This window comes from Arvicola amphibius, chromosome 1, assembly GCF_903992535.2.
Source record: "Arvicola amphibius chromosome 1, mArvAmp1.2, whole genome shotgun sequence".
Taxonomy (NCBI): Eukaryota; Metazoa; Chordata; class Mammalia; order Rodentia; family Cricetidae; genus Arvicola; species Arvicola amphibius.
Genome location: NC_052047.1, coordinates 113,892,032 through 113,917,672, shown reverse-complemented (window position 1 = coordinate 113,917,672; position 25,641 = coordinate 113,892,032). Strand labels below are relative to the sequence as shown.

Sequence of the window (25,641 nt, the reverse complement as noted above, 5' to 3'; positions counted from 1 at the left end):
GTGTCATGGGGAGACATAAATGTTGGATGACTGATCCAGTCTAATTTGGAGCTAAGTCCCAAACAGACTTGCTTTCACTAAAATCCTGGGTCCTTTATGTAGCCTGTGATTAGACTTTTCCATACTTACAGCCTCAGCAAATACATACTTCCCGCAGCACCTGTAACTGTGTTAGAGACGACCATCATACCTCTTTTCCTTTTTGCCTCTAAAACGCACAGGATTCAGTCTCCTCATATTGCAACTTCAAGTGTTTTTAGGATACCAAAATTATATAAAGACATTTCAAAGCACATGTACTATATCCATTACTTGGCTTCCTTGTTCATCCCTTAGTGCTATAGACTGCAACTAGGTCACACCCGGACACATTTTCACAGAGAGGTAATTACTCCCATAAGGAATTCTGTGCACACCAGGTGGCTTAAGGATCAGCATCTTAGACACAGTTCAGTTACTGCCTAAGTCAGTCGCCAATGCTATGATGCTATTCATGATAGGTCACTCTTGGGATTTGAAATTCTTTATCTGCTAGACTTGACCACTACACCCCGTGAGTAGGCCATCGCTCATAGCCCACTGTGTTCTTAGCACTCACTTTCAAGTCACTGAGGACTACAGTTACTCAGTCTAGCAGAGACAGGGAAACCTGGCTGCTGGCCAGCATCCCTCCCTCCATCTCCAAGCTTTTTTAAACATGAAGCAATGTAGAACTTTTCTTTGCAAACAGGCCTTCTGTATGGTCTCTAGTAGCCTGTCTATTATTTCAGTGAGTAGTATGACTAGCCTACTACACATTTCCAGAAAGATTAAACTGGCCAGTAAGAGTTTATTAAATCTCCAAACAGATAATGAGACTTTGGACTTTAACTTCAAGTGTTCTTGCTGGGTCTGGACTGAGGTAGAGACTACTAGTCAACTGATTTTAATTACTGTTCTCTGTCAACCAGAAACTTGCAAGTTCTTCCTCCAGAGAGTAGCTCTCCTCCTCCTTCTCAGCACCTTTACTGGCTGACTGTAGCCAGGAAGCAGTTGCTATTGGGTAGTTTCCTTGTCAGGAAAAGTGACAGTGGAAACCTGGTGGTGGCTTACAATCAGAATACTAGAGTGGAATCCTAGCAGCATATCTTATAGGAATATGACCCCAGACAATTTAACCTGTTTGAACCGGGTATTTCATCAGGGAAAACAGGCTTCACAAAGCTGCTGAGAGGGCTATCTACATAAAATCATGCATATTAATGAGTCTTTTGAGGTAGCCCCTGGATGGAAACTTAAGAAGCACCAGTATGATTCTGCTTCTTTGTCACCATGGTAGCCAGCAATCTACATTTTTACACTTGTGTTTCTACAGGACTATACAGATGTCAAAGGATTCTGGTGTTAGTTAGATCTCATCAGTTACTATGCACTTTCAGTGCTGATTTTTTTTCTTTCATTTAAAAGATAGACCTTCCAGTCTATAAGTCATTTAATTTCCTTCTTTTTGGAAAGCACTTTCACATTTATTAACTTGTCTCTGTATGTGTAGGGAACACAGTGCATGTGGAGGTCAGAGGACAACTTGCAGGAGTTGGTTCTTTCCTTAAACCATGTGGGCTCTGGGGATCAAACTCAGGTCATCAAGGCTTAGCAGAAGCAGTGCTATCTCACTGGGCCAAGTCTCCTCTTTGTGTACACATGTGTGCAAGTCTGCATGCACATGTGTGCTGCCTGCTTGTGGAGGCCAGAGAGCATGCTCAGATATTGTTCCTTTGGAGCTGTCTACCTGTTTTTCAAGACAGAGCTTCCCACTGGCCTAAAGCTTACCAAGTAATTGGTCTGTATGGCCTGATAGCACTAGGTATCTACTTATTTCTGCCTTCCCGGAGCTGGTCAAGTGTTTGTTTTTACATGGGTTCTGGGTACTGAACTTAGGTCTTCATGTTTACAAACAGGGCTGTCTTTCGTTTCTATTTCTAATAGCTATCTGGGGCTGATACCTGGGGTTCTCTTCCAAAGATAAAGGATGGATGCATATTCATTTACAAGTTTTACAGGTACTGGGAAGCTGGCTCAGCAGTTAAGAGCCCCTGGTGTTCTTGCAGAGGACCAGAGTTCAGTTTCCAGCACCCATGCAGGGTAGCTCATAGTCACTTGCAATTCTAGTTCCAGGTGATGACTTCCTCTCTGACCTCCTCAGACATCTCCACACATATAGCACTCCCTCACAACACAAGTAAAAATATTAAAAAAAGAAGCCTTATACATTGTGGCAGTCCTGCTGCTCACTGCATAGATGTCAGTATATATGTATATTCTTTTAGCCAGGCCTCCATACTCTGTGAGTTTTAGTTTTCTAATTTGTCAATGGAAGACACCAGGATTTGCTTTAGTAATTCAGAGACACTTTGAGAAATAAACATTCTGAAAACTAAAAACACAGGGGGAGTATTAATATATGCTTTGCTTATGTTTTTGTAGCCAAGGATGGTCTAGAACTCACAGAGATCTTCCTGCCTCTACCCTGAAGTGCTAGGATTAAAGGCACATTTCACCAAGCCAGGATAATATGTGTGTTGTTAAAGAGTAATGCTAATAAGTATTTAATTTTTCAGGAAGCTGATTCCTTTTCATACTTGGGAAAAGAAATGCATGGGCTTTTTTTTTTTTTTTTTTTGAGCCTTTTTGTCTGTATAGCCCTGGCTGTCCTTGAACTTCGCCTACCTCTGCCTCCCAAGGGCTGGGATTAAAGGTGAGTGCCACCACCACCTGGCCAAAGAAATGTATCTTGAGTCCGGCTTTTTTGTTAACTTCTGGCTAGCTCTAACCTGTGGTTATGTTATGTTCTTTCCAAAAGTTCTTTTTACAACCCATACAGTTCTATATTGTGGGTATGATGTTGTTACTGCCTGTCTCAAATGTTTATGCTGATAAATCTCTTTTTTTATTCCTTTGAGATTTGTAACATTCAGAACTCTAGTTTATCTCTTGCCCATTATCAAATTAACAAAATTAAATCAACAAATTAAAAGGGTTGGGATGTGGCTCAGTGGTAAAGCACCAAGTTCTATCCTCAGAAACACGTAAGGTAAACTAAAAAGACCCAGGTAGTGAATGCGCCTTCATTCCCACACACCGCTTCTTTTGTCACCGAATATGGATGTTTAGAGGATGTGGGATAGAAGCTGTTTGTTTTGGGACACAGAAAAGAGGTGTAAAAAATTTCCCTGCAAACTGAATTAACATTTTTTTAAGCCATCCAAACAATACAGCCTATTGCCACTGCTCTTGGTTATCCTCTATAACTTTATAGTAAGACCCTACGGCTGAAGACACCACACATTTGAGTCACAGGACATGGAGAAATCAAGCTGGTACTGACCTGGAAGTTTCATCTCCGTTGGCTAACTTTCAAAATGCTGGAAGGTTCTATGCATGCTACTGGGTTTGAAAAGCAATCAGTTGTCTTACCCAGCTGTGAATCTGGAGAACTACAGTTAGGACAGTCCTGGCAAGATCTGACCACTGCTGCAATAGTAGCATATATGTTAACAGAGTAACTAACCAGTTTCTGATTGGACTTAAAGGCCTGCTCCACAAGACAGGATTTATGTTTGGTACCAGTATCTGGGTCAAAACCCAGTGGGTGGCTAGGTCATAGGCCTAAGGGAAAACTTAGTATTATTATTCCGTTAAATGGGCATAAACTGCCCCTTAAGTACTTATACCATTATAAAGTAGTACATCTCTCAACCCTCCTTGATCCTCTCAGAGTTTTGTTTTGCAGTAGATGGCAATTAAATTAATACAGAGACCCAACTGCTCACTGTACGAGAATAAAGGACTATGGAGTACTCAGCCTCCAATGGGACAGCTATATTACAGACACTCCCTCCATGGCTCAGGAAAATTTTAAGAGCCAGAGGTAGTAGACATAGGTAGCAAAACAGTATTTGCCAGATGTGACAAGGCTATTGCACAGAAGAACTCAAAGTGGTTATGACTGCATCACAAGAGCTGCACAAAATCAAAACAGCCAAACTCCCAACACGGATGGGCAGGGTACCCAGTTGGTTCATAGTACCAACTTAGTTGAGAAGCCTCTGGCAACTGATGTCTGCTAGAGAAAGAAGAATCGAGTTTTCTTCAGGGATGTGGCCCTGGGGAGGCTACTTACACTCCAGTGGATGGCCCTATACCCACACAAATACAGACAGCATTAAGTGGATTCAATGGGCTTAAACACAGCACATGAAGCTGGGAGGGAAAAGTGGTGGTAGAGGGGAATAGGGAATGAATTGGAGGAGAGGGAATAGGGGGTGGATTTGATCAAAACACATTAATATGCATATGTATACTTCTCAAACAAAATAAAATCTTTACAGCATTTGGCTTTTTGAGTGATGAGGGTGTATGTTACCTTTAAAGTATTCTTCAGCATGCTTACCACAGACTTTCCTAATATTGATTACTCTTCTACTTGACACAATTACTGTCTAAATATTGCACTGCAAATGAAAGAAAATAATCTCACAGCCTATGAAGTTACTGTAAGGTGGTCTTAATGCTAAGCAAGCAATGGAATCCTAACTAAAATTTAAGTGAGAAACATACTGGTACCATTTCAAAGAGCCTTCCTCTCAAGTACATACATTTGTGTCCTTCCCCAGAGCCTTCGTCTGCGGCGTAGGGGTCAGCTTTGAAGTACATGTACTGCATGTCCGCCCTGCTCTTGCCGCTCTCATCATATTCACTGTCAGTCCCAGAGTCTTCTTCGGCTGTGTCCCACGTCTCCTTTTTCCCTTCATTTGCCTTAGTTCTTCTACTACTTGTGATACTGTGAGAATCGAGCCCATTGGCCAGAGGAATCTGAGTGCTGTCTGCATTGCACAAAGTGTCACTGCTGTGACTGGAGCTAAGAATGTCACTGTCTACTGAACTTGTGCTCCGGTCATTATTAACATCTGAGTCTGAGCGTTCTTCAGACTGAAAGTTTTCTGGGTCTGAAGTCTGAATGTGCTGTTCAAGCTCTCGATTATCCACAGAGGTGGAAGAGCCCCTCTCATTGAGAGGGGATTCAATATTTTCAAAGTCACTTGTCTCAGTGCTTTTGCTGCTGTCTCCATTGTCTCCATCCTGCTGCTGCTGCTGCAGTGACAAGCTTCTGAGTTTTTCAGTGCTTTCTTCCAGAATAGCATCCACAGACTTTAAGTTCCCTGCAGGTCCGTTGACTCTTTCACAACCATCATCCACATGACTAGAATCGCCTCCGGCTTTCTGGTATGCTGTCCTTTTAGAATATGAACCTGGTGATTGTTCAGGCAGCAAAACAAATAATCGGATTGTATTTGCATGCCGATCCAGAAGTTTCCACAAATGGGAGTCCGTGAAGGCTGCCTGGTGATCCAGAGTGTCAGAGCTTTCAACAAACACCTAAACAGTGAGTGAGAGAGTTACACTCCATACATTAGTGGCATTCTTACTTTTCAAAAGAACATCACATCAGAACAAGTCAGTACACAGTATGTTGTAGAATTTGTGACATTATACACAAGTTTGACCAGGCACAATAGCATAGACCCAATCTTAGAACTTGTAGGACAGAGGCAGGATGACTGTCATAGGCTAGCCTGTAGTGAGTTCAACGCCAGCTAAGGCAAATATAAAACCCTGTCTCCAAACAAAACAAAAATTAACCATGGATTGGCAATAATTAACAGTATGTTGGGTCTTGCATAAAAAGATAAACCTATTACTATTTAATAAATATTATATATTAAGACTATTAGTTAACCGTGTAAGGGAAAAAATGGGGAAGAAAGGTTTGCTCCAGCACTCTTTCCCAAAAATTAGCATTTTTATAGTTTAAACATTAAAAAAATTAAAATATATTTAAAAATTTGTTGTGCACACATGAGTGTGTATATGGTATATGAGTGTGCAGCACATGTGCAGAGTTGGGAGAAAAACCTGAGGTAGTCAGTTCTCTTTCTCTCTATCATGTGTCCATGAGATCAAATTTAAGTTGTCAGGCTTGGCATCTTGTACCTTTGAATACACATAAGTATTCAAATAAAATATGTAATAAGATGATATTTAAAAGGTTAAGTGTGGTAAGTATAGAAGTACTAAGATGAAAGACTAGCAAATATGATGAGCAGAACAAGGGAAAGTCTGGCAAGAACAAGGGAAAGGTGGCAAGTCCTAGAATAAGCTTGACAGCTTGTCTTCTCCTCAACAGAGATGTGAGGGGCCAAGGGGCCAAGGGTGGGAGAGTCTCATGAGGCACACCCCTAACTTGGTATGAAGGACTGGACTGTCTTACCAGGGAACTCAAGGATGGAAATCAGGAAGACAGTCATAGAGGAGGGAGATTCAATCACAAAAGCTCAGAGGGACAGGTCAAATCCAGATCTTTAAAACTAAAGGAGGGCAGGGAAACAGGAAAAAGTGCTTCCAGACAAAGGGCACAGGGTAGAAGTAAAAGGACCAGCAGTAAGGCTGAGTCAGGCAGAGAATGAAGCCTGACTGGATGACAAAGGAAGAGAATTTGGAGAGGCTGTGTACACTGAAAGGCACTCTTGCACAGACAGATGGGCACAGTGCTGGTTTTACTCCATTTGTTATCAGCAAAGACGACACAATGAAAAGGTAAAGGCATACCTTGTTACTTCTAAAGAAGCCCTCGGCCTTCAGGGTCTTGCTGGGCACGCTGAGAAGGCGTAGGTCATTGTAGCAGCGTTCTAGCACTATCCGCATGGATTCTGCAGGTAAGTGTGAGGCCTGCAATGAGAGAGTCACTACAGAGTGTGCTATCCAAAGAAATTCTAGCTAGCTTTAGACACAAAGAGAAAACTGCCAAGTTCCTCAAAGCTGATGAGAGCAGGGACCTGGGTGCCAATCTTAGCACCAACCCTCAGACATCAAAAGAAGTGTCTAGGAAAGATACTTTTAAGTGGAGACTTAACAATTTTTGGTGACTCAAAGGAAAACTTCTTAGTCATCTCCCTATCACTCATGTTGTAAACTGAAACAAAGTAACACTTTCTAACTTCCAATGCTTTATTACAAAACTTTGTGACTACACTTATTCTTTAAACATTTCCCCAATGACCTTATTAGCTTCATCAGAGAGTAGGCTAACAAACAGTATTGTCTTTTTTTTTTTTTTTCAAACCCAACCTCAGAGCTTATATTTTGCATTGGACTGAAAATCTTTGCAGGTGGCACTCACTTTAAATGTATAGAGCCATATGATCACCTGGCATGCATGTGTGAGCAAGTTAGCCATCAGGCAGAACAATACAGTATGATTTGTCTTCTGATGTAACTGCCATCAGTGACTAAAGTCTCTTAGCTGTTACTGCTTAAACACAGCAGTGATAGTCACCAAACCTGACAAAAATCCCTCATAACCACAACACTGATGGTTAGTAAATCCCCAGACACTAAGGCAAGACAGATGGCTAAACACTGTACTTCTCTGAGCCACTATTTAATCCATCACTGTCAAGTCTGCTTCCTCACTTTACTGCTGCTGTTAATGTCACTACCTTTCATTCAGCAGTGAGATGGCTCAATGGGTAAAGCTGCTTGTCACATAGCCTGAGTATACATACACAAACACACCACAAAATAAATAACTGCAATAAAAAACATTAAGGATTGGGTGTGTTGTTGCACACCTTTGACTTCAGCACCCAGGAGATCGAGGCAGGAAGATATAATTTATGAGTTCAAGACTAGCCTGGTTTACATAGTGAGTTCCTGTCCAGTACACAGTGACACCCTGTCTACAAAATAATAAAAACAACTCACTGTGCTTCTGTCTTCCTTTGAAACATAGCAACCACAACTCTGGCAGTGTCCACTTACATAGCCGCTCTTAAACTCTACTGTCCCTCAGCCCTGACCATAGGCCTTTACCGGAATGATCTGAACAGCTTCCTCAGTGCCCCCCACACTCAGCCTTCATGTGCCGTGAACATCAGCTTAGTGTCACTGGACCTCCACTCCGTGGCACACATCTGATGCATCACTACAACATTTAAATAGCAAACAGGATCTACTTACTGCTGCGCCAATGAGAGCCCAGTTAGTTTTCAAAGCCTTTTGTGAAACTGGTGGTTTGAAAGAAAATGGCCCCCAAAGGGAATGGCATTATTAGGATAATAACTACTTGTTATAGTAGGTGTTGTCTTGTTGGAGAAAGTGTGTCACTGTGGAGGTGGGCTTTGAGATCTTGTATATACTCAAGTCATGCCCAATGAGACAGACCACCACTTCCTATTGCTTGTGTAAGATGCAGAACTCTCAGCTCCTTCTTCAGGTCCATGACTGCCTGCATGTCACCATGTCCCACCTTGATGATAATGGATTAAAACTCTGAACTTGTAAGCCACCCAATTAACTGCTTTCCTTATAAGAGTTTCCATGTTCATAGTGTCTCTTCATAGCAATAAAAACCATAACCAAGACATAAACTGAATTCACACCCCTACCAAGTGTTTCACCCAGCTCAAACTATAGTCTGGATCAGTGCTACTGTGCCATGCTAAATGTTGCTCAGTTGGTTTCTTCTACCTGAAGTGTGTTTCTGCTTTCAATTGTGTTCTGCCTATAAATATTGCCCCTTTACAGTAGAACCTACAACTTGAAACAACCAGCAAGCCATACACAACAAGAATTAAAAAATATTCAAAGTCTAATTTTATAACTTACCTTGGAGATCAGCTGTTTGAACTCTGTAACTGTCTGATTTAAATAAGCGCGGACTGTTATAGGAGCAGCGACAGTCTCCGCCTTCAGATCAACAACATGCACTTTCACCATTACTTCTATTACATTGGAAAACATAAAAACATAGCTGAAGGTTATCTTTTTAAACTGTATTTTACATGAGCAGCACATTCTAAATATGTTTCTAACACATGGCAAAGAGACTATGCTCTCATATATTCAATATAGTAGATTTATATTACATTCATCTAATGTTCATTAAAAAGCATTATTTTTGACTGATGCATTGTGTTAAACACAAAAAATCCAAATATAATTTTAAAAATGTTTTATTTCCTTTTAAAATATAACACCACCTTCAAATTTATTATGCATATTAAAAACACAATCTGGTTGATTCGTGGTCTTCTACCTATGATCAAATGTAAAATACAAATGTAAAAAGATCCAAATGGAAAGAAAACCACGGCACTGAAAGCATGTATGGATGCAGAGACTGCAGAATAAATACTAATGGGGCAGATATAACCCTGACTACTTATAAACAAGCTCCATCAAATCCCATGGAAAATTCTATGCACAAACTGGTCTGGCATATCTGCTTCTCTTTTGTTTTTAGATCATATTGACAACTAAATTTTAGTCACTTGAAAAAGAAATAGCCATCAAGAACTACACTTAGCAGTTATTTTGTTTTACTGTCAATTCTCAATTTTCCCCTTATTCTGTTCACTTAAAGGACAAATATATGTTGGACAGCAGAGCCATAAAAGCAAGGATGTGTCTGGGCAGTAGTGGCACAGTAGTAGTCCCAGTACTTGAGGTAGAGGCAGACGGAGCTCTGTGAGTCTGAGGCCAGCCTGGTCTACAGAACTAGTTCCAGGACAGCTAGGGATGTAAACAGAGAAACCCTGTCTTGAAATACCACAAACAAACAAACAAACAAACAAACAAACCAATAAAAAAAGCAAGGAAGCATATTATAGTGATATTTCATTTCTTTTATATTTTAATAAATAAAGCTTGCTTGAGGATCAGAGTAAAACAGTCCCACTGGTCAGCCTTACAGACCAGGCAATGGTGACACACCTTTAATCCTAGTAGCCACACTAGCTTGTCACAGAAACAAGACAGTGGTGGTGCCTTTAATCCAGTCCTAGGGAGGAATACAAGACAGGAGAGATAGCTCTCACACACAGCATTCTGAGATTCCTGGAGGCAGGATCGATCTCCATTTCGGGGTGAGGTAGAGGGAAGAGCTAATGGCTGGCTGTTTTGCTTTTCTGACCTTCAGACTGAATGCCAATTTCTGTCTCTGGGTTTTTGTTATTTGTGCTACAGCATATGGCTTCCATAACGAATAGGAGAGGAGAGTGGGGAAAGAGCAGAAGAGGGAAAGATGACGACAGAGATAGCCTCCGGAGTTGAGCTGGTAACTACAGGCATTCCGTATCATCCAGCAGACACTACACCATTTAGCACTCCACATTAAAGAAGGAAACCCTACTGAAGACTAAGAAATGAGTGCTTTCTTGTTGCTGTTGTTGTTCATTATTTAAATTCTGTGCATAGACAAAGTCTAGCAAATGTGCCCTCTTGAACTTGCGATGTGCCCATCTCAGCCTCCCCACTGCTGGAGTCACAGCATGTCCCAGCTAGCCCAGCATAAGCTAAAAATTAACTTCAAACTCTTTGCTGATTGTAAAGTTTTTACAGCCCAACAAACCTCTTCGCCAACGCAGTAATCCAGATCTGGTCAGACAAAATCAAACCAAATTAGAAAAAGCCCAGGTTTAATGGATGCTAGTGCTCTGGGAAAACATGGGGGTGGAGGTGGGGGGCAGGCTGGAAAGACCATGTGATTGTTCTCTGGGGGGGGGGGCAGTTTAAACAGCCTGTGGGAGTGATCTTGACCTCTTGACCCCTTTGGTGGGCTTTTTCGAGAGGTGGAGTCTGGGCTGTGGCAACTCCCAGGGTGGGGAGGCCTGGAATGGAAAGTTCCATTCAAACATTTTAGAATGGATGCCAGGGGGCTGCAGTGATACCTGGACCCAAAATTCCAGACTTTTTGGATATAAGGATGCCAGGGGGCTGGGCCAAACATCCCAGACTCTTTGGATATAGGGATGAGGGGGCAGCAACTGGGGTGATGCTTCCAACCAAACACTGGTTACTTCTCAACTTGTCAAAATTATGTATACTTTAGGAACACATAAAAAATTTTAAATCATTTACTTCTATAAACAAAACATTTGATCACAGTAATTTAAAGCCCATTTTAACTCAAGAGTATAAAATTGCTTACCTCCAGGTTTGTAAGACTGGAAAACTTGATCAGGCTTTCTAGTCTCCAACAGCAGATCAAACATGTATGTGGACTTGACTCCTCCTAGGAGCAGGCCCATTGGTGTATCCTCTTCTCCCTCATATGATCGCTCTAGGTAATCATGAAACTCATCATATTTTACCAGGCGACAGCAGTCCAGCGGAATCACCTCTTCTAAATCCATCATCTAACAAAACACAGTCCCAAGTAAAAACAGAGTGCTTTATTCTCATGTGCCGTAATCCTACCAAGAGATCTTTACAGACAATAATATCTGTATACTTATGATTTTTATCAGAGTAACAGATATGTTTATTTGAGAAAGAGCCACATGTAACCCAGGCTGACCCTGAATCCACTATGTGAAAGAGGATGACTTTGAACACTTGATCTTGTTGCCTCTACCTCACAAATACTGATGCCTAGCTTTAGTATGTTTAATGGTCACCTTTCATTATTCCTGAAATAACACAAACTATATAATGACACAGCTGTGTCCTTATGGTTACTATTTCAGGATAAATTATCTCAATATACTACTGATTTACTTTGTGACATCTAAACAAAATAATTGCCAATCATCAAAAAAAATTTTTTCCCACTGAACTATAAATTTCATGAGGACAAGACCTTGTCTTCCCCCTGATATCTTAATGGTTCATACAGAAGGCACTCAATAGATATTTGCTAAATAAACAGAAAGCAAAAAAAAAACAGTGTTTCTAATTCTAATTCTGGGATTCAGAAAGGTTAACTGGTATTCAGATGAAGATGCTGGTAGATGGTGCGGGGGTGGAGGTGGGGTAGAGCGACGACTGAGAAGCCGTCAAATACAAAGTACTTCCATCATTTATCTCAACTATAAAATTTGGGTATTATTAAAATTAAAATCCAACTGTGCATTAGACATACCTTATAAGCCATTTCTACTGCTTCCTTTAATGTCTTATCTTTATGAACCTCCAACTTATTTTCCATCATTACTTGTTTCACAGGATGTAAACAGAACAATTTTATCTACAAAACAGAAAATACCATCATCAACTCACTAGGTCAATCATCACAGCTGAACTGTTTGGCAGACAGCATTTTTGTTGTTGTTGTTGTTTTTTTTTTGTTTGTTTGTTTTTTTTGAGATAGGGTTCCAACAGCCCCGGCTGTCCTGGAACTTGTGCTGTAGATCTGGCTGGCCTCGAACTCAGAGATCCACCTGCCTTTGCTTCTGCCTCCTGAGTGCTCATCAAAGGTGTGTTCCATCACGTCAGACAGCAGATAGCACTTTTCTTCATTGTCAAAACAATGTAATTAAAAAACAAAAAACATAGTTGGGACTATTCTCCTTCCTTCCTTCCTTCCTTCCTTCCTTCCTTCCTTCCTTCCTTCCTTCCTTCCTTCCTTCCTTCCTTCCAAGACAAGGTTTCTCTGCGTAGCCCTGGCTGTACTGGAACTCACTCTGCAGAACAGGCTGGCTTCTCCCTTCCAAGTGTGGGGATTAAAGGAGTGGGCAGCTACCTCCTGTCTGTTTAAGGATTTTAAAGGGAGAACAGAGAGGGCCATGGGAGAGTAACTGAAGAATGACCTCCATTCTATGCATTTCCCAGTCCTTCCTTCTTCAGAACTTGGGAATGCTGGCCTCACACAGTCACATGAGCAATGAGCACCATGCTGCACATCACCATGCTTCAGTACCAGATTTTGCTCATCCTTGTGCTCATCTGACCACAGAACTGTCTACAGGACCAACTCTGGGTTACCATAACAATGACAGCAGTCAGAGGAGCAAACCACAATAGCACTTGTCAATCACAATCATGGAATCGAACCTTGCATGTGTTGCGTTCAATTTCTCGTTGCCTCTTTTCCTGTTCTTCCAATTCTCTCTCCTTCTGCACCAGGTTCTTAATGTGTTCTGGGTATTCATCCACTTCTAGAAATTCTAGGAACATAAAATACTGTCACTCAGAGCAGCTTCTTGTCCTCTTTTTGTTGTACTACGCTGCCATGGAAACATGTATCCTTCTTTCAGTGTGAAACAGAAGTTTCTTCCAGGCAACAGTGAGGAGGTATTGATTGTGAAATCATATTCAGACCCAGTAAATGGTTCAAGTACTAGGAGAATGCAATGAGATTTCAAAATTTAAAAAAGGCTTGGAAACTTAAAATCATTTTTTTTTTTTTTTAAATTTCAAATTGTGCTATCAGGATGGAACCCTCTGGCAGTGGGCAACTTTACTTCTCCAGACTGTGACTCCTTTAGCTTACTAAAAGCGCCTGGCCAAAAGTTATTGCCTAGAATATAATGCAAATGAGTAAAGGAACTGCTGCTACATGTGCGATTGTAACTACATAATGATAGCATTACTACCTTCGCTTCACCCTCAAACAGCCCTAAAGCCAATGAATGTGTAACTTTAAGGAGAACAATGAATATCAATAGGACCTGTAAAAATGCAGTTTCCAGAAATTAGCTCTAGCCTAAACAAAAGAAATCTTCCCTCGATGGCTGTACAGGACACCTTCCTGCAATCAACTAGCTAACAAGCATTCCCAACTAGATGATACAGTGCTCCCGACCCTGCCACCAGCATGTACCATAGAACTAGCGTGGGGAGTTAGCCAAAGGCTAGAACACTGCACTGTCTACACAAGGCATACAGGATACATGGATTACAATACTGGTTTTGCTTCCAGTGAATCTACAAAATTAACATTTGTTGAAATGATGACTACACTCTAAACCTTGCAGTGAATGAGTCCACAAACTAACTTTTGTTCACAAAAAATATAATAGTTGAAAAGATATATTAAGAGCATATCAGTTCCTAAAATGCAATACTGAGATCAAAGCTAGTGATTACTTTTTAAATTATGAAAATATGAGTAAATTCATCATCTGTGTGTGTATCTCTAGTCAAACATACACACACCTTAACATGCTTCCAACCCTGTGAATTAGCAAGAAGAAAAGAAACCCTAAGAACGAAAGCTTTTAAAGTAACAAAAATCAAAAATATAAGTAAAAAGGACAAACACACTTTATACTCAAGATTATTCTTGGGAGGTCAGAGAGCAGCTTTGAAGGTTTTGGCCCTGAAATCAGGCCATCAGGCCTGACAGCACTGTCTTTTACCAGTTGAGCCATCTTGTTTGTCTTCTGATTTTTAATAAAATTAAAAGATTTGTACTAGACTCACAAAAATTTATTTGATCTTTAATCAAATAAACAGATACTTAATTCTCTATATTAAAAGATTTCTGAAGTATTTCAGGCTACCCATAGTCCTCTGTCATACAAAGCAAATAGTAATGAACCCAAAAAGCTTGAAATTGAAACAAACAGTAGCTAATCTGAGCTTTCACTAGCTATGCTGCAAGACTCTAAAGTGCTGTTTCATTCATGTGTAACGACTCTCCAAGGTGTCATCATTTCCAGTCTATACATCTGCAAAGACTCAGAAAAGTCAAGTGATTTGCTCTAGGACATACAGTCGGTTACCTGTGAGCATCACACAGAACACAATCTTACTTAAAGTACACATCTAATTCACCTAACAAACAGAAAGTGTATTATAAAGTACTCCAACTTGTGTGTGGGTGTGCTTGTGTGAGTGCATGCCTGTTTGTGTGCGTGCCTGTGTATAGTACTGCTTATCAGAATTGTAAATGCTCATCAGGAATCTACCACTGAACTGTGGTCTCAGCTCCTTTAAAACTACTACGAGCTGTGGGACAATGGCTTTTTATCCTGTCACTTGTATTATTTTAATAAAATGCTGATTGGCCAGTAGCCAGGCAGGAAGTAGAGGCGGGACGACAAGAACAGGAGAATTCTGGGAAGAGGAAAGAGTCAGTCTTGCATCTATCACCCAGACACAGAGGAAGCAAGATGTGACTGCCTTGCCAAAAAAGGTATCAAGTCACGTGATTAACATAGATAAGAATTATGGGCTAATATAAGTTATAAGAGTTAATAAGAAGCCTGAGCTAATGGGCCAATCAGTTCATAATTAATGTAGACCTCTGTGTGTTTCTTTGGGACTGAACAACTTCAGGACCAGGTGGAAACAGAAATCTCAGCCAACAAGTTCCTGTTAAATAGTCAGTAGACCCAGACTTGTAATCCTCCTGCCTCACTCAGCCTACCAAGTGACTGGAGTCCAAACACACATCCCTGTGCTCAGCTTTCCATATTCTTGTCAAATGTTTTTATCACTTTAAGTTATTTTGCAACAGTGTTAATAATTCCCCTCTCCCAGGTATAAAAAGTCCTAGCTGTTAATTGCTCTATCACCTAAAAGTAGTTATATAGGTTTGAAAGATATGCTAAGGAAATGACTTTATGAGGGGCTAACATACTTGCATTTCTTGTTGGATCCTTCAGTCTGTATATCAGCATATATGCATTTGTTGAGCTAGGAGAAATATAAAAAAGATTAACAGTTTCTTCAGATAGATGGTAGATTCCATTTATAAGTATCAAATCTTTATTTGAAATGTTAGTTTTATTCTTTCAAATAATCACAGACACATTAAAACATTCTAGAAAGAAAGAAAAAATCCTCATTGCTGTTAATGGTGCACTTATGAAAAGGTTAAAACATCACCTTTTAGTAACACAGTGAAGTTATCAAGAAGGCTGTGCACCACAGTGCCTACTACAGCTAAGTCTAGCAAAATGCTTTGCTAGAAAGAGCCAAGGGAAAAAGCTTAGTCTTTATAGACCACAACTCAGCTGTTATAGTGGGAACGCACCAGCCAGCACTTATGAACAGATGCCCATGGCTTGTAGTCTGCTGACCCTTGGGTAAGGCTGAAGATCCACAGAGAAGCTACAACTCACTTCAGTGCATCAAAATGCTATTGCTTACCTTGCAAAAGCACTAGAGTAGTAGCCTCTGCTTCCGGAAGACCCACCATGTGTCTTCTTAATATCTTCTTGTGTTATCTAAAAAGTTGTAACATTACTCTTTTGTAAAAATCAATGACACCATTACATTAATGTCAACACGTAAATATGTAACCCAATATTCTAGGTCTTTTTTTTTTTTTTCCTTCTTGAGACAGGTCCTTAATCTGTAGCCTGGCCTGGCCTGGGCTTGAACTCTGGGCAATCCTGTCTCAGCTTCCTCAATGCTAGAAACTACTGGTGAACCATCAAGCCCAATTCTAATCCAACCTTTTAATTTCTGAATTAGATGTGTCATGATATTTTCAAGAAGCACCACACAGATAATTCAGTTTACCAGTGGCTGGTCTGGTGAGGCAGGCTCAAGGGATCCTACTCCTACATCATTCACAAGGTGTACATAAGAAGGGTGAGGGCTAGAGGAAAGGTGTAATATAAATTGGAAACATCTAACAAGTTCTAAAAAAGCAGAACAAGGACACTGTTAACATTGAAAGACTGGTGTGACGGGGACCTGAGAAATACCATCATAGGCATCTCTGCTCTAAATAAACACCTGGCCACTGAGTAACTTCTCCACTCCAGGAGTCTTACCCTGCTCACATGCTGGTCATTGAAACTGTACCACTGCTCATCACTGAATGACTTTATGCAAGCATAATAGTGACCTCCAGCAGCACTCCCCGAATGCACCATCACTGAGAAAAGCTCATACATCAGGGAGTTCTAAGGAGAGAAGAAAAAGAATTTGGAAGAGAAGACTACAAAACCCTTATTTGAAAGCCCTTATTTCCTAGGGGTACAGAATTAAGTAACGTGACAACTATCCTACAGTAAGCTAACTTGTCCCTTAGATAACGTTAAACAGCAAGTCACCAAGAAACTTAGTATGCAACAGGTTTCATCCAGTATACTTCTTTACATTGTTATTATGCTGTCTTGTAATCTTTGGAACTATATATGTCTGTAACACATGCTTGATTATTTATGAGAAAATAAGAGTCTGAAATTTTGTGAAGTAACTACTAAATAGAAGGATTTCTAATTTGCATAGTCAAGATCAAGAAATTACCAACACATTGCTTTTTTTGTCTTTAAATAAAATTCTATTTCTGACAGTAACTTGAAGTACATTCTAAAGTACTCATGCAGTATTTTAATAACATATTAATATGGTATTTATTATTTATAATAATAATGAATCCAAGCCAGAAATGGTTGGCTTATATTTTAAATTACTGCACCTGGGAGGCAGAGGCAGCCAGAACTCTGAGACTCTGAGTTTAAGGCCAGTCTGGTCACATAGTAAGTTTTAGGACAACCACGGCTCCATAGAAGAGACACTGTCTCAAAACACACACACACACACACACACACACACACACACACACCCGTGCTATTTCTGTAATAACTCAGTTTATGGCCTTTCAACTCTTAAACATGCCTGATGTTGTCTATAATAAACTAAGAACCTCTGTCTATCTTTTTCTTTGCTCTTTTGTTAGTAGTGGAGAGTGAACTCATAGATGCTAGGCAAGTGCTCCAGTACCTGGTTATATGCCTGCTTTTCTTTGTTATTTTTCATTTTGAGATTGCCCAGGTGGTTGCCTAGGGTAGGCCTCAAACTTATGACTCTCTCAGACTAGCATTCCAGTAAATTCCAGTAAATCCTGGCTACCAGTATTTTCTTCTCCAAAAACAACAAGCAGCAGCCAGACACAGTAGTTCAAGCTTATAATCTTAGCACTTGAGAGGCTATAGGACAACAGCTATGAACGCAAGGCCACTCTGGGCTACACAGTGAGTGGGGCCAGTCTGGACTATAAAGTAAGACTATTTCAAAAACCCCAAATAAGTTGGGCGGGAGGATCTCTATGTGTTCAAGGTCAACCTGGTTTACAAAGTGAGTTACAAGACAGCCAGGACTGTTACACAAAGAAACTGTCTCAAAAAACCAAACCAAATCCACCAACCAACCAAACAAAAGAACCAAAAAACACAAAACATGATAGAGAAGATATAACAGCACAGAAGACTTATATGAAATTCACAAGGGAGTCGGAGAGACAGTTCAGAGATTAAAGAGCACTTGCTGCTCTTGTAGAGGATCTAGGTTTGGTTTTCTGCACCTGCATTATAGCACACAACTACTCTTTTCTGGCCTCCACAGGTACCAAGTATGCACATGGTACATACACATACATATATGTATATATATATATATTTTTAAAAATATATGTATATATATCTTTAAATATATGTATAGTCTTAAGAACTCCACAACCACCTAAAAACACAAGGATTTTTATCAACTCAGAGGCTCAGGTTATATAAGCAGTAGTAACAAGGTGCTTCAAAGGGAGACTCTTATAAGTAGTTACCCATGCTTGGAGTGGGCTTTTTGGTGATAGAGCTGCCTAAGAGTCATCATGCTCCATTAAAGAAGTCCAATAAACTCACTGGTTCACCAAGCTGGACTTGGAAGAAACCCTTTCTCTGGTCTGTCATCGCCATCTCTACCTGGAGTGAATAAAAATAGAGTTCCCAAGGCTGGAGAGATGGCTCAGTGGTCAAGAGCACTGGCTGCTTTTCCAGAGGACCCAGGTCAATTCCTAGCATTCACAATCATCTGCAACTCTAGACACCCTCTTCTAGCCTCTGAGGGTACCAGGTACACAAACGGTGCACAGACAGTCAGGCAAAACACCCATACACATAAAATAAAATAATATTAAAAAGAAAAATAGAGCCTCCAGGAAAGGTTATGATAAAAAAAAAAAAAGACTGTTTATCCTAAGTAGATTCTTCAAATGGGTAAAGCAAGGTTTTTATTAAAGTTTGTTTTGAGAGAGGATCTTAATTTGCAACCCTTTCTGGACTGGAACAAACTGTTAGACCATGCTAGACTCAAACCTGCAGCCAATTCTCTGCCTTTTATCCTATATTTGGGGATCACAGGTGTGTACTATTGGACAGGCCTGTTAGAGCTCATTCACTTTTCTGGAGAGCTCTCCTCTTTCTTCCATTTTGTAGCACTAGGGAACAAATCAGGGCCTCGGGAATGCTAAGTGAGCATACTTCCATTGTCCTCTCCTCTTTATTCTTTGCTTAAAAAGTACCCAGACCTTCCAAAATCAAGTTTCAGCACATTAAAGTGTGCCTTACACAATAGTAAACTGACTAGAATTACAACATAGTGAAACGTCTAGAACAAATTCTAAAAACTTGTATCGTTCAAATTTTATTGCCCAAACTAAAATTAATCAAGGTAAGTAAAAGGTAGGTTTCAAAATTTACCTGCAATCTAGAATTTGTGCTGAGAAAATTACTTTTGTAAAGCAGGATTCACTCTGTAGCCCCTGCTGGTTGGAACGTATTACTCAAAGAGATCCTGCTGCCTCTGCTACTTAAGTGCTGCTGGGATTCCAGGTACATATCTAGTGGTTAGTAGTAACATTTTAAAGTTTGATTGTAATTAGCAATCCCTCCCCATTATGTTTCTGGAAAATTCTGAGATTGCAAGTTCTAGGTAACTATGGTTATTAACTGTTTCAGAAATGTACTATTGTCAGAATTCTTAAAATGTAATAAATGAAGTCCAACATCCTCATTTTTTTCTATGAGCAAACTCAGTGATGAGAAAGGATTTGGAGATCTGATAAATGCCAAGGGCAGAGGCAGCACCCATTCTAACACAACATAACTTACAGTACAGTTTCCTAGGAATTAGCATCCCAAGTGTAAATACAATTATAATCACACCCACCACAAAAAACATTTTTAAAAAGTGTTCATTTTTAAAAATGAAGAACAAAATAATACAGAAGTCCAGAAATCACTAAATTCTCTAATTAAAACATGCAGGGAAGTGGGGCATAGTTCTCTGGTGGACTACTTGCCTAGCATGCTCAGCATCTAATACCAATGAACTTCATAAAAGGTACCTTTTCCAGGCCAGGTTTTGTAATCTTCTCTGTCCCACTACTGCTCTCCAGGCATATCCCTTCATCAACAGCATCATCAGTGGAGAAATCATTGCTCATCTGGTCGCTGTGGCAACTGCCTTCATTTTCTGCCCCACTATCAGTACAACTTTCAGTTTGAGGAGATTTCTAATAAGACACAAGTATCTTAGAATCTATGCCAAATAAAGGAAAAGATATTCAAACTTTTATCTATATCTTCTACTATGTTCAAATAGTTTGACATTGTTCTGATTAAGAGAAGTATTTATTTTAAAACTATCTGTTTTCTCTTAAACTCAGATCTTAGGATCAACTATCCTAAGCTCCAAATTACACCTTCTGCTCCCAATCTCAACAAAATGCTGTCTTTAATTACTGCGTAAGGTGTCAAAATAGAAAGAGAAGTAAGCCATCTATCTGTCCATGAGAACTTTATAGTCTGGTGTACTCAGGGCAGGGACAGCATGCTTCCATGCTTGGCTACTTTCAATTCAGTCATCCAGACTTAAGCTGAAGAAGTCTACTTGTTAGAAACCCAAGCAACATTCTCCTCTCCTTCCTTTTAATGCTTCATACAGATACCTACAATATTTTTATTGACATAGGTTAAGATTTCTTCAGGATGAATGCCCTCGATGTGCATAAGGCACTGCATTTAAGTTCTTGAAACCAAGTAATATGCGGCAAGAATAATTTTTGTTGTTGGTAACTTTTTTAAGTAAGCATCTAGTGTGCAGTAGTTTTCTTACTTCAAGGAAATTTAATTCAATATAAAATAAAAGGTGAACGTCTTTTTTTATATAACTGCAAGCTGAGCATGACGGTGTATACCTCTAATCCCAACACAGATGAATGCAGAAAAAGTCTGTTTTCTTGCTGAATGAACTCACTGTTTTCAATACTCACACAAATATTATACTGGGTAGTTTTATGTCAACTTGACACATACTACAGTCATCTGAGAGAAGGGAACCTCAATTGAAAAAAATGCCTCTGTAAGAAAAGCTATATATAAACTTATAGGGCATTCTCTTTCTTTTCTAGTAATTTATTTTTATTTTATTTGCATTTTTTTTATTTGCAGGCATATATGTCTATGTGCGGGTGTGTCAGACTTGGAGTTATAGAAAGTTGTTAGCTGCCATGTGGATGCTGGGAATTGAATCGGGTCCTCTGGAAGAGCAGTGAATGCTCTTACCACTGAGCCATCTCTCCAGCCCCCAGTTGGGCATTTTCTTAACTAGTGACTGATGTAGAAGGGCAGAACCATTATGGGTGGAACCACTTGTAGACTGGTAGTCCTGGGTTCTTAACAAAGAAGGCTGAACAAGCCATGGGAAGTAAGCCAATAAGCAGCTCTCCTCCATGGTCTCTGCATCAGCTCTTACTTCTAGGTTCCTGTCCTGACTTCAGTGGTGAACCGTGATGATGAAGCATGAGCCAAATAAGCCCTTTCCATCCAAACATGCTTTTGGTGTTTCATCACAGTAACAGGAACCCTAACTAAGACAAATATTAAATGAAATGCGACAACTATTTATAATTCATTTTGAGCTCCTAGAAGACAGATTTTACATCTAGTAATCAGAAAAACAAACAAGCACACAAAACTCTTAGAAATAGTAAGGGTTTATCATCCTATAACAACTACCCTTCCTGTCTATAATGCTTTATACAATGTGATCAGGAGAACATCGTAAAGAATCAAGCAGGATTACACACAATTTTTTTTTTTTAAATTAAAGAAAGTTAGAAAACCCTGGGAGGTCAATGAATAGAAAGAAATTAATGACTCTGTCCTGTTTCCATCAAAATTCCATGTTCAAACTATTTAAAGTTTCAAGTTCAACAAAATACAAATTTAAAAAAGGATCTAGACAAAACCTCCTGTATGTTTGTCTTTCCAACTTAGTTAATGTAAGAGCTAGCAAACCTTCCATTGAAGTAACCAAATCCCTTAATTCTTGTAAAGGGGATTAGCGCAAATACAAGACACTGAGGTCATGGACTACTTTGTTCATTCACTCACATACATGTGCTGCATGTGTAGTAAACATCAGAAACCCAGCTACAGCAGTTTCGTAATGAAGAAATTATGAAACAAGCTTACTACCCAAATTCAAGAGACAATCTTGAATTCCAAAGGTGAAACCCTTTTGTCTCTTGAAGAGCGTACACTATTCCAGCCAAATAAGAACACATGTAGTGTAACGACACAGTCAGGAAAAGCTTTTCACCCGCCCAGCAATAGTCTTCTAATGGAGCGCACCATGAAGAACGTGAGGAATGAGAAAGCTGTTAAAAGGACACTTCAAACTCATCAGTTTTAACTTATAAAGTGGGGCTGGACAGACAGCTCAGTGGTAAGATTACTGGCTGCTTTCCCAGATGACACCAGTTTGATTTCCAGCCTCCACACAATGGCTCCCAACTGTCTCTAACTCTAGTATCAAAGGTTACAACACAATCTTCTGGCCCATGAGTGCACTAGACACACATGTGACACACAAACATACCTCCAGGCAAAACACTCATATACATAAAGCAATTTAAAACAATTAAAACTAAAAGAGTATAATGAAAAGTACAACAAGAAAATGTAGTAAGTATTTACCTCATCTTCAATATCAATAAATGTGCTCATATCCAGCTCCTCCGGAAATGACATTCGATCATTCAGTTTAATTCTATGCATGGTTGTATAATCAAAATCAAATCTTTTCAATTGTAAGGTCAACAGATAGGGGAAATGCAAAAACCGAAGGCCCTAAAAAGAAGCATGTGTGGTTAAGGATACAAATGGATTGAATACCGATATCTCAGACAATTACATGATAATATTCATATGCCTCTTACCTTGCGAGCATCACACTTCTTCTTACAACGTTCACAAAAATATTGATTTGGGCCATCCAAAATCTCCGGCTGAATAAATGCATGCAGAGCTTCTTCCTGGTTAGAAAAAAAGGAATTGTCTTATAATTGCTTAAAATACTATTTAATAGCAAAGTCTTAAATAAGAAACACTGAAATCACCAAAACTCTTATGAATGGAATGGTTAAAAAACTAATCCTAAAATTAACAGCAAAATATTATAATTAAAAGTTATTTTAAAATCATTTTACTTCATTCTTCATAAAAATTGCTTTGGTCAGTATTGTGTACCTAATTTCTTACTTTTACATTGTCATGTTTAACTAAATTATATAGAAAGTAAAGTTCTGATCTTTAGGAAGTACTTGCATGCATCTTAGAGACGTCTGTTGTATCAGTTCAACTTTCTTTACAGGCACTTACAACTGTCCTCACATGATCCATCTTTAAAACTCAAATAGTCACCCTTAATCACTACAGTCACAACAGCCTGCACTTACAACGAAAACCCTCTGACTGCCATGTGGTATTGCTCTTGCTGTCAAAGGCACGCAGGCTCCTGGACTTTCACACAGGAGAGCCATATGCTTTTCTTCTTAATACAGTCTTAAGACAGCAGCAAGAAACTTAACAGAGACAAAAGCCAGTGGATATAAAAACTTTAATCACTAGCACTTCAAATTAAAACAATACTCAATACAACAAACTAAGATGGATGTATGGTCTCAAATGTCATCTGATGGTATCTTTTTTTTTTTTTTGGTTTTTCGAGACAGGGTTTCTCTGTAGCTTTGAAGCCTATCCTTTTTAATGGTATCTTTTTTACACAAGAGCAGAACTACTGACAACACATCCCATGCCAAGGAAAGGATACAGAATCTAAGGCAAAGCATCTTCAGTTTTTTTCTGTTAAAACAGAACACATTGTTCCCCCAAAGATAAAGATGCTCAACCTTGCTAAATGAACTTAACTGTAAAATGGTGAGGCTCACAGCTTCATTTACCATTTGACAAAGCTTACTCTGGGACAAAATATAAGACTGACAAGATAATCAAGTGTTTGTCAACTCATTCTATCTCTTACTCTTTCTCATCTCACAAGGAAGCACCAAGAAGGGAGAAACTGTAGCAAGATATTTTCTTAATGTGCAACCAAGTGTTTTACTGGCAATCACAGTCAGAATACACTTGAAAATATTACTTTTTTCTCTGAAGCATATTCTAAGAATGAAAAATTTCTTTTAAAACAAAAAAATCTTAAAAAAATTACAGCTGATGCAGGTGGTGTATGCCTTTAATCCCAGCGCTCAGGAGGCAGAGGCAGGTGGATCTCTGTGAGTTCAAGTACAGCCTGGAATTAAATAGTAAGTTCCAGGAGAGCCAGGAATTCAGAGAAACCAAGTCTGGAAAAACAAACAAACAAACAAAAAATAAACAAATAAAATACAGCTATGGCTTAACACTGACTGAAGCCAAGTTTAGAAGGCTTCCAAATAGAGTGTGAACTGATAGAACAGTATCTACAATAAGACAGAGTGTGCTGGGAGTGGTGGCGTAGGCCTTTAATCCCAGCATTGGGAAGGAAGAGGCAGACGATTTCTCTTGAGTTCTATGTCAGCCAGGGCTACACAGACCCTGCCTCAAAAAATAAAATAAGAGTCAACACAGACCCTCTCTGCTGTGGTAGGATCATGGGCCCAGACATAGTCCTGGGCAGCAGCCTGGGCCTTGATACTACCATGACCCCAGGAGGCAGCACAGGCCACTCAGCCACTGTAGCAGAAGAACTGGTCACACTCTTCACCATGGCATAGAAGAGCTGGCTCCGCCCCTCGCTTGAGGGAAGTGGTCCCAGTGGGCCGTAATGAACGGAATGACCACGTGAGCTACCACCCAGGCCCACATCCAGGGCTTTGAGTTGGCATACCCCAACATCTACCCCATCTATGACCTGCAGGAGTGCATGAAGGGACTGGCCCTATGGAACCATAGCTGCAGGATCTTTATAACTTGGGGCAACAGCAGGGTATCTGAGAGGAGTCTCAGTGAGGGTCAAGCATTGATGGCGTACTAGAAGTCAGAGGCCCCGAACCTGACTGTCAATACATTACACAATGAACATTTCCAAGTAAAGCTGAGTGGACAAAAGGGTATACTGCTTGACACACCACAGCTCCCACTGCCACTAAAATGAATGAAGAGGTGTTGGAGAGGTGGGAAAGATGGAGGAGCAAAGTGGTGATTTTGTTTGCTTTGTTTTGAACTAATATTCTTTAAATTTTCTTTTGGGTGGGGCGCTATGTGGGTAGGAGGTAGATATAGAGGTACTGGGAAAATGAGTAGGATTGGGAGCATGGTGTGAAATTCCCAAAGAATCAATAAAAAAACTATGTTTAAAAAATAAAATAAGGGGCCTGGTGGTGTAGTGGTGGTGCACATCTTTAATCCCAGCACTCAGGAGACAGAGGTAGGCGGATCTCTGTGAGTTTGAGGTCAGCCTGGTCTACAGAGCTAGTTTCAAGACAGCCAAGGCTACACAAATAAACCCTGCCTCAAAAAACAAAAATAAACAAACAAAAAGCAAATAAAATAAGAGGGAGCAACACCGAACAAACTTGAAAAATTAATTTTATTAAACTGTGTTTTGGTCTCTGTCTGACAGTTTATAGCAGAGGTGTTTTTTTGTTTGTTTGTTTTTAAAGACAGAATCTATTTATTACGTAGCTCTGGCTGTTTGGGAACTTATATAGCCCAAGCTGGCCTCTGATGCCTAAGTGCTGGGATTAAAGGCATGCTCTAACACATCTGTTTCAACAGATGTTTTTACAAAATAAATTTAAACTCAGTT

At 39.8% G+C, this 25,641-nt stretch overlaps 1 protein-coding gene across 2 annotated transcripts in view; it reads right to left on the bottom strand.

The window, feature by feature from the left end:
- Positions 1-25,641, bottom strand: part of Usp47 (ubiquitin specific peptidase 47) — a 101,126-nt gene that overhangs the window by 10,782 nt on the left and 64,703 nt on the right. For both annotated transcript variants that reach the window (XM_038319622.2, XM_038319631.2), the window contains exons 9-20: positions 22,775-22,870; positions 22,533-22,685; positions 19,898-20,065; positions 16,548-16,679; positions 15,916-15,992; positions 15,404-15,459; positions 12,871-12,983; positions 11,960-12,064; positions 11,027-11,234; positions 8,704-8,819; positions 6,646-6,765; positions 4,635-5,415 (exon numbers count right to left, since the gene is read on the bottom strand). In XM_038319622.2, coding sequence (XP_038175550.1) covers positions 4,635-5,415; positions 6,646-6,765; positions 8,704-8,819; positions 11,027-11,234; positions 11,960-12,064; positions 12,871-12,983; positions 15,404-15,459; positions 15,916-15,992; positions 16,548-16,679; positions 19,898-20,065; positions 22,533-22,685; positions 22,775-22,870 — 2,125 coding nt within the window. The remainder of the gene's footprint in view (positions 1-4,634; positions 5,416-6,645; positions 6,766-8,703; positions 8,820-11,026; positions 11,235-11,959; positions 12,065-12,870; positions 12,984-15,403; positions 15,460-15,915; positions 15,993-16,547; positions 16,680-19,897; positions 20,066-22,532; positions 22,686-22,774; positions 22,871-25,641) is intronic.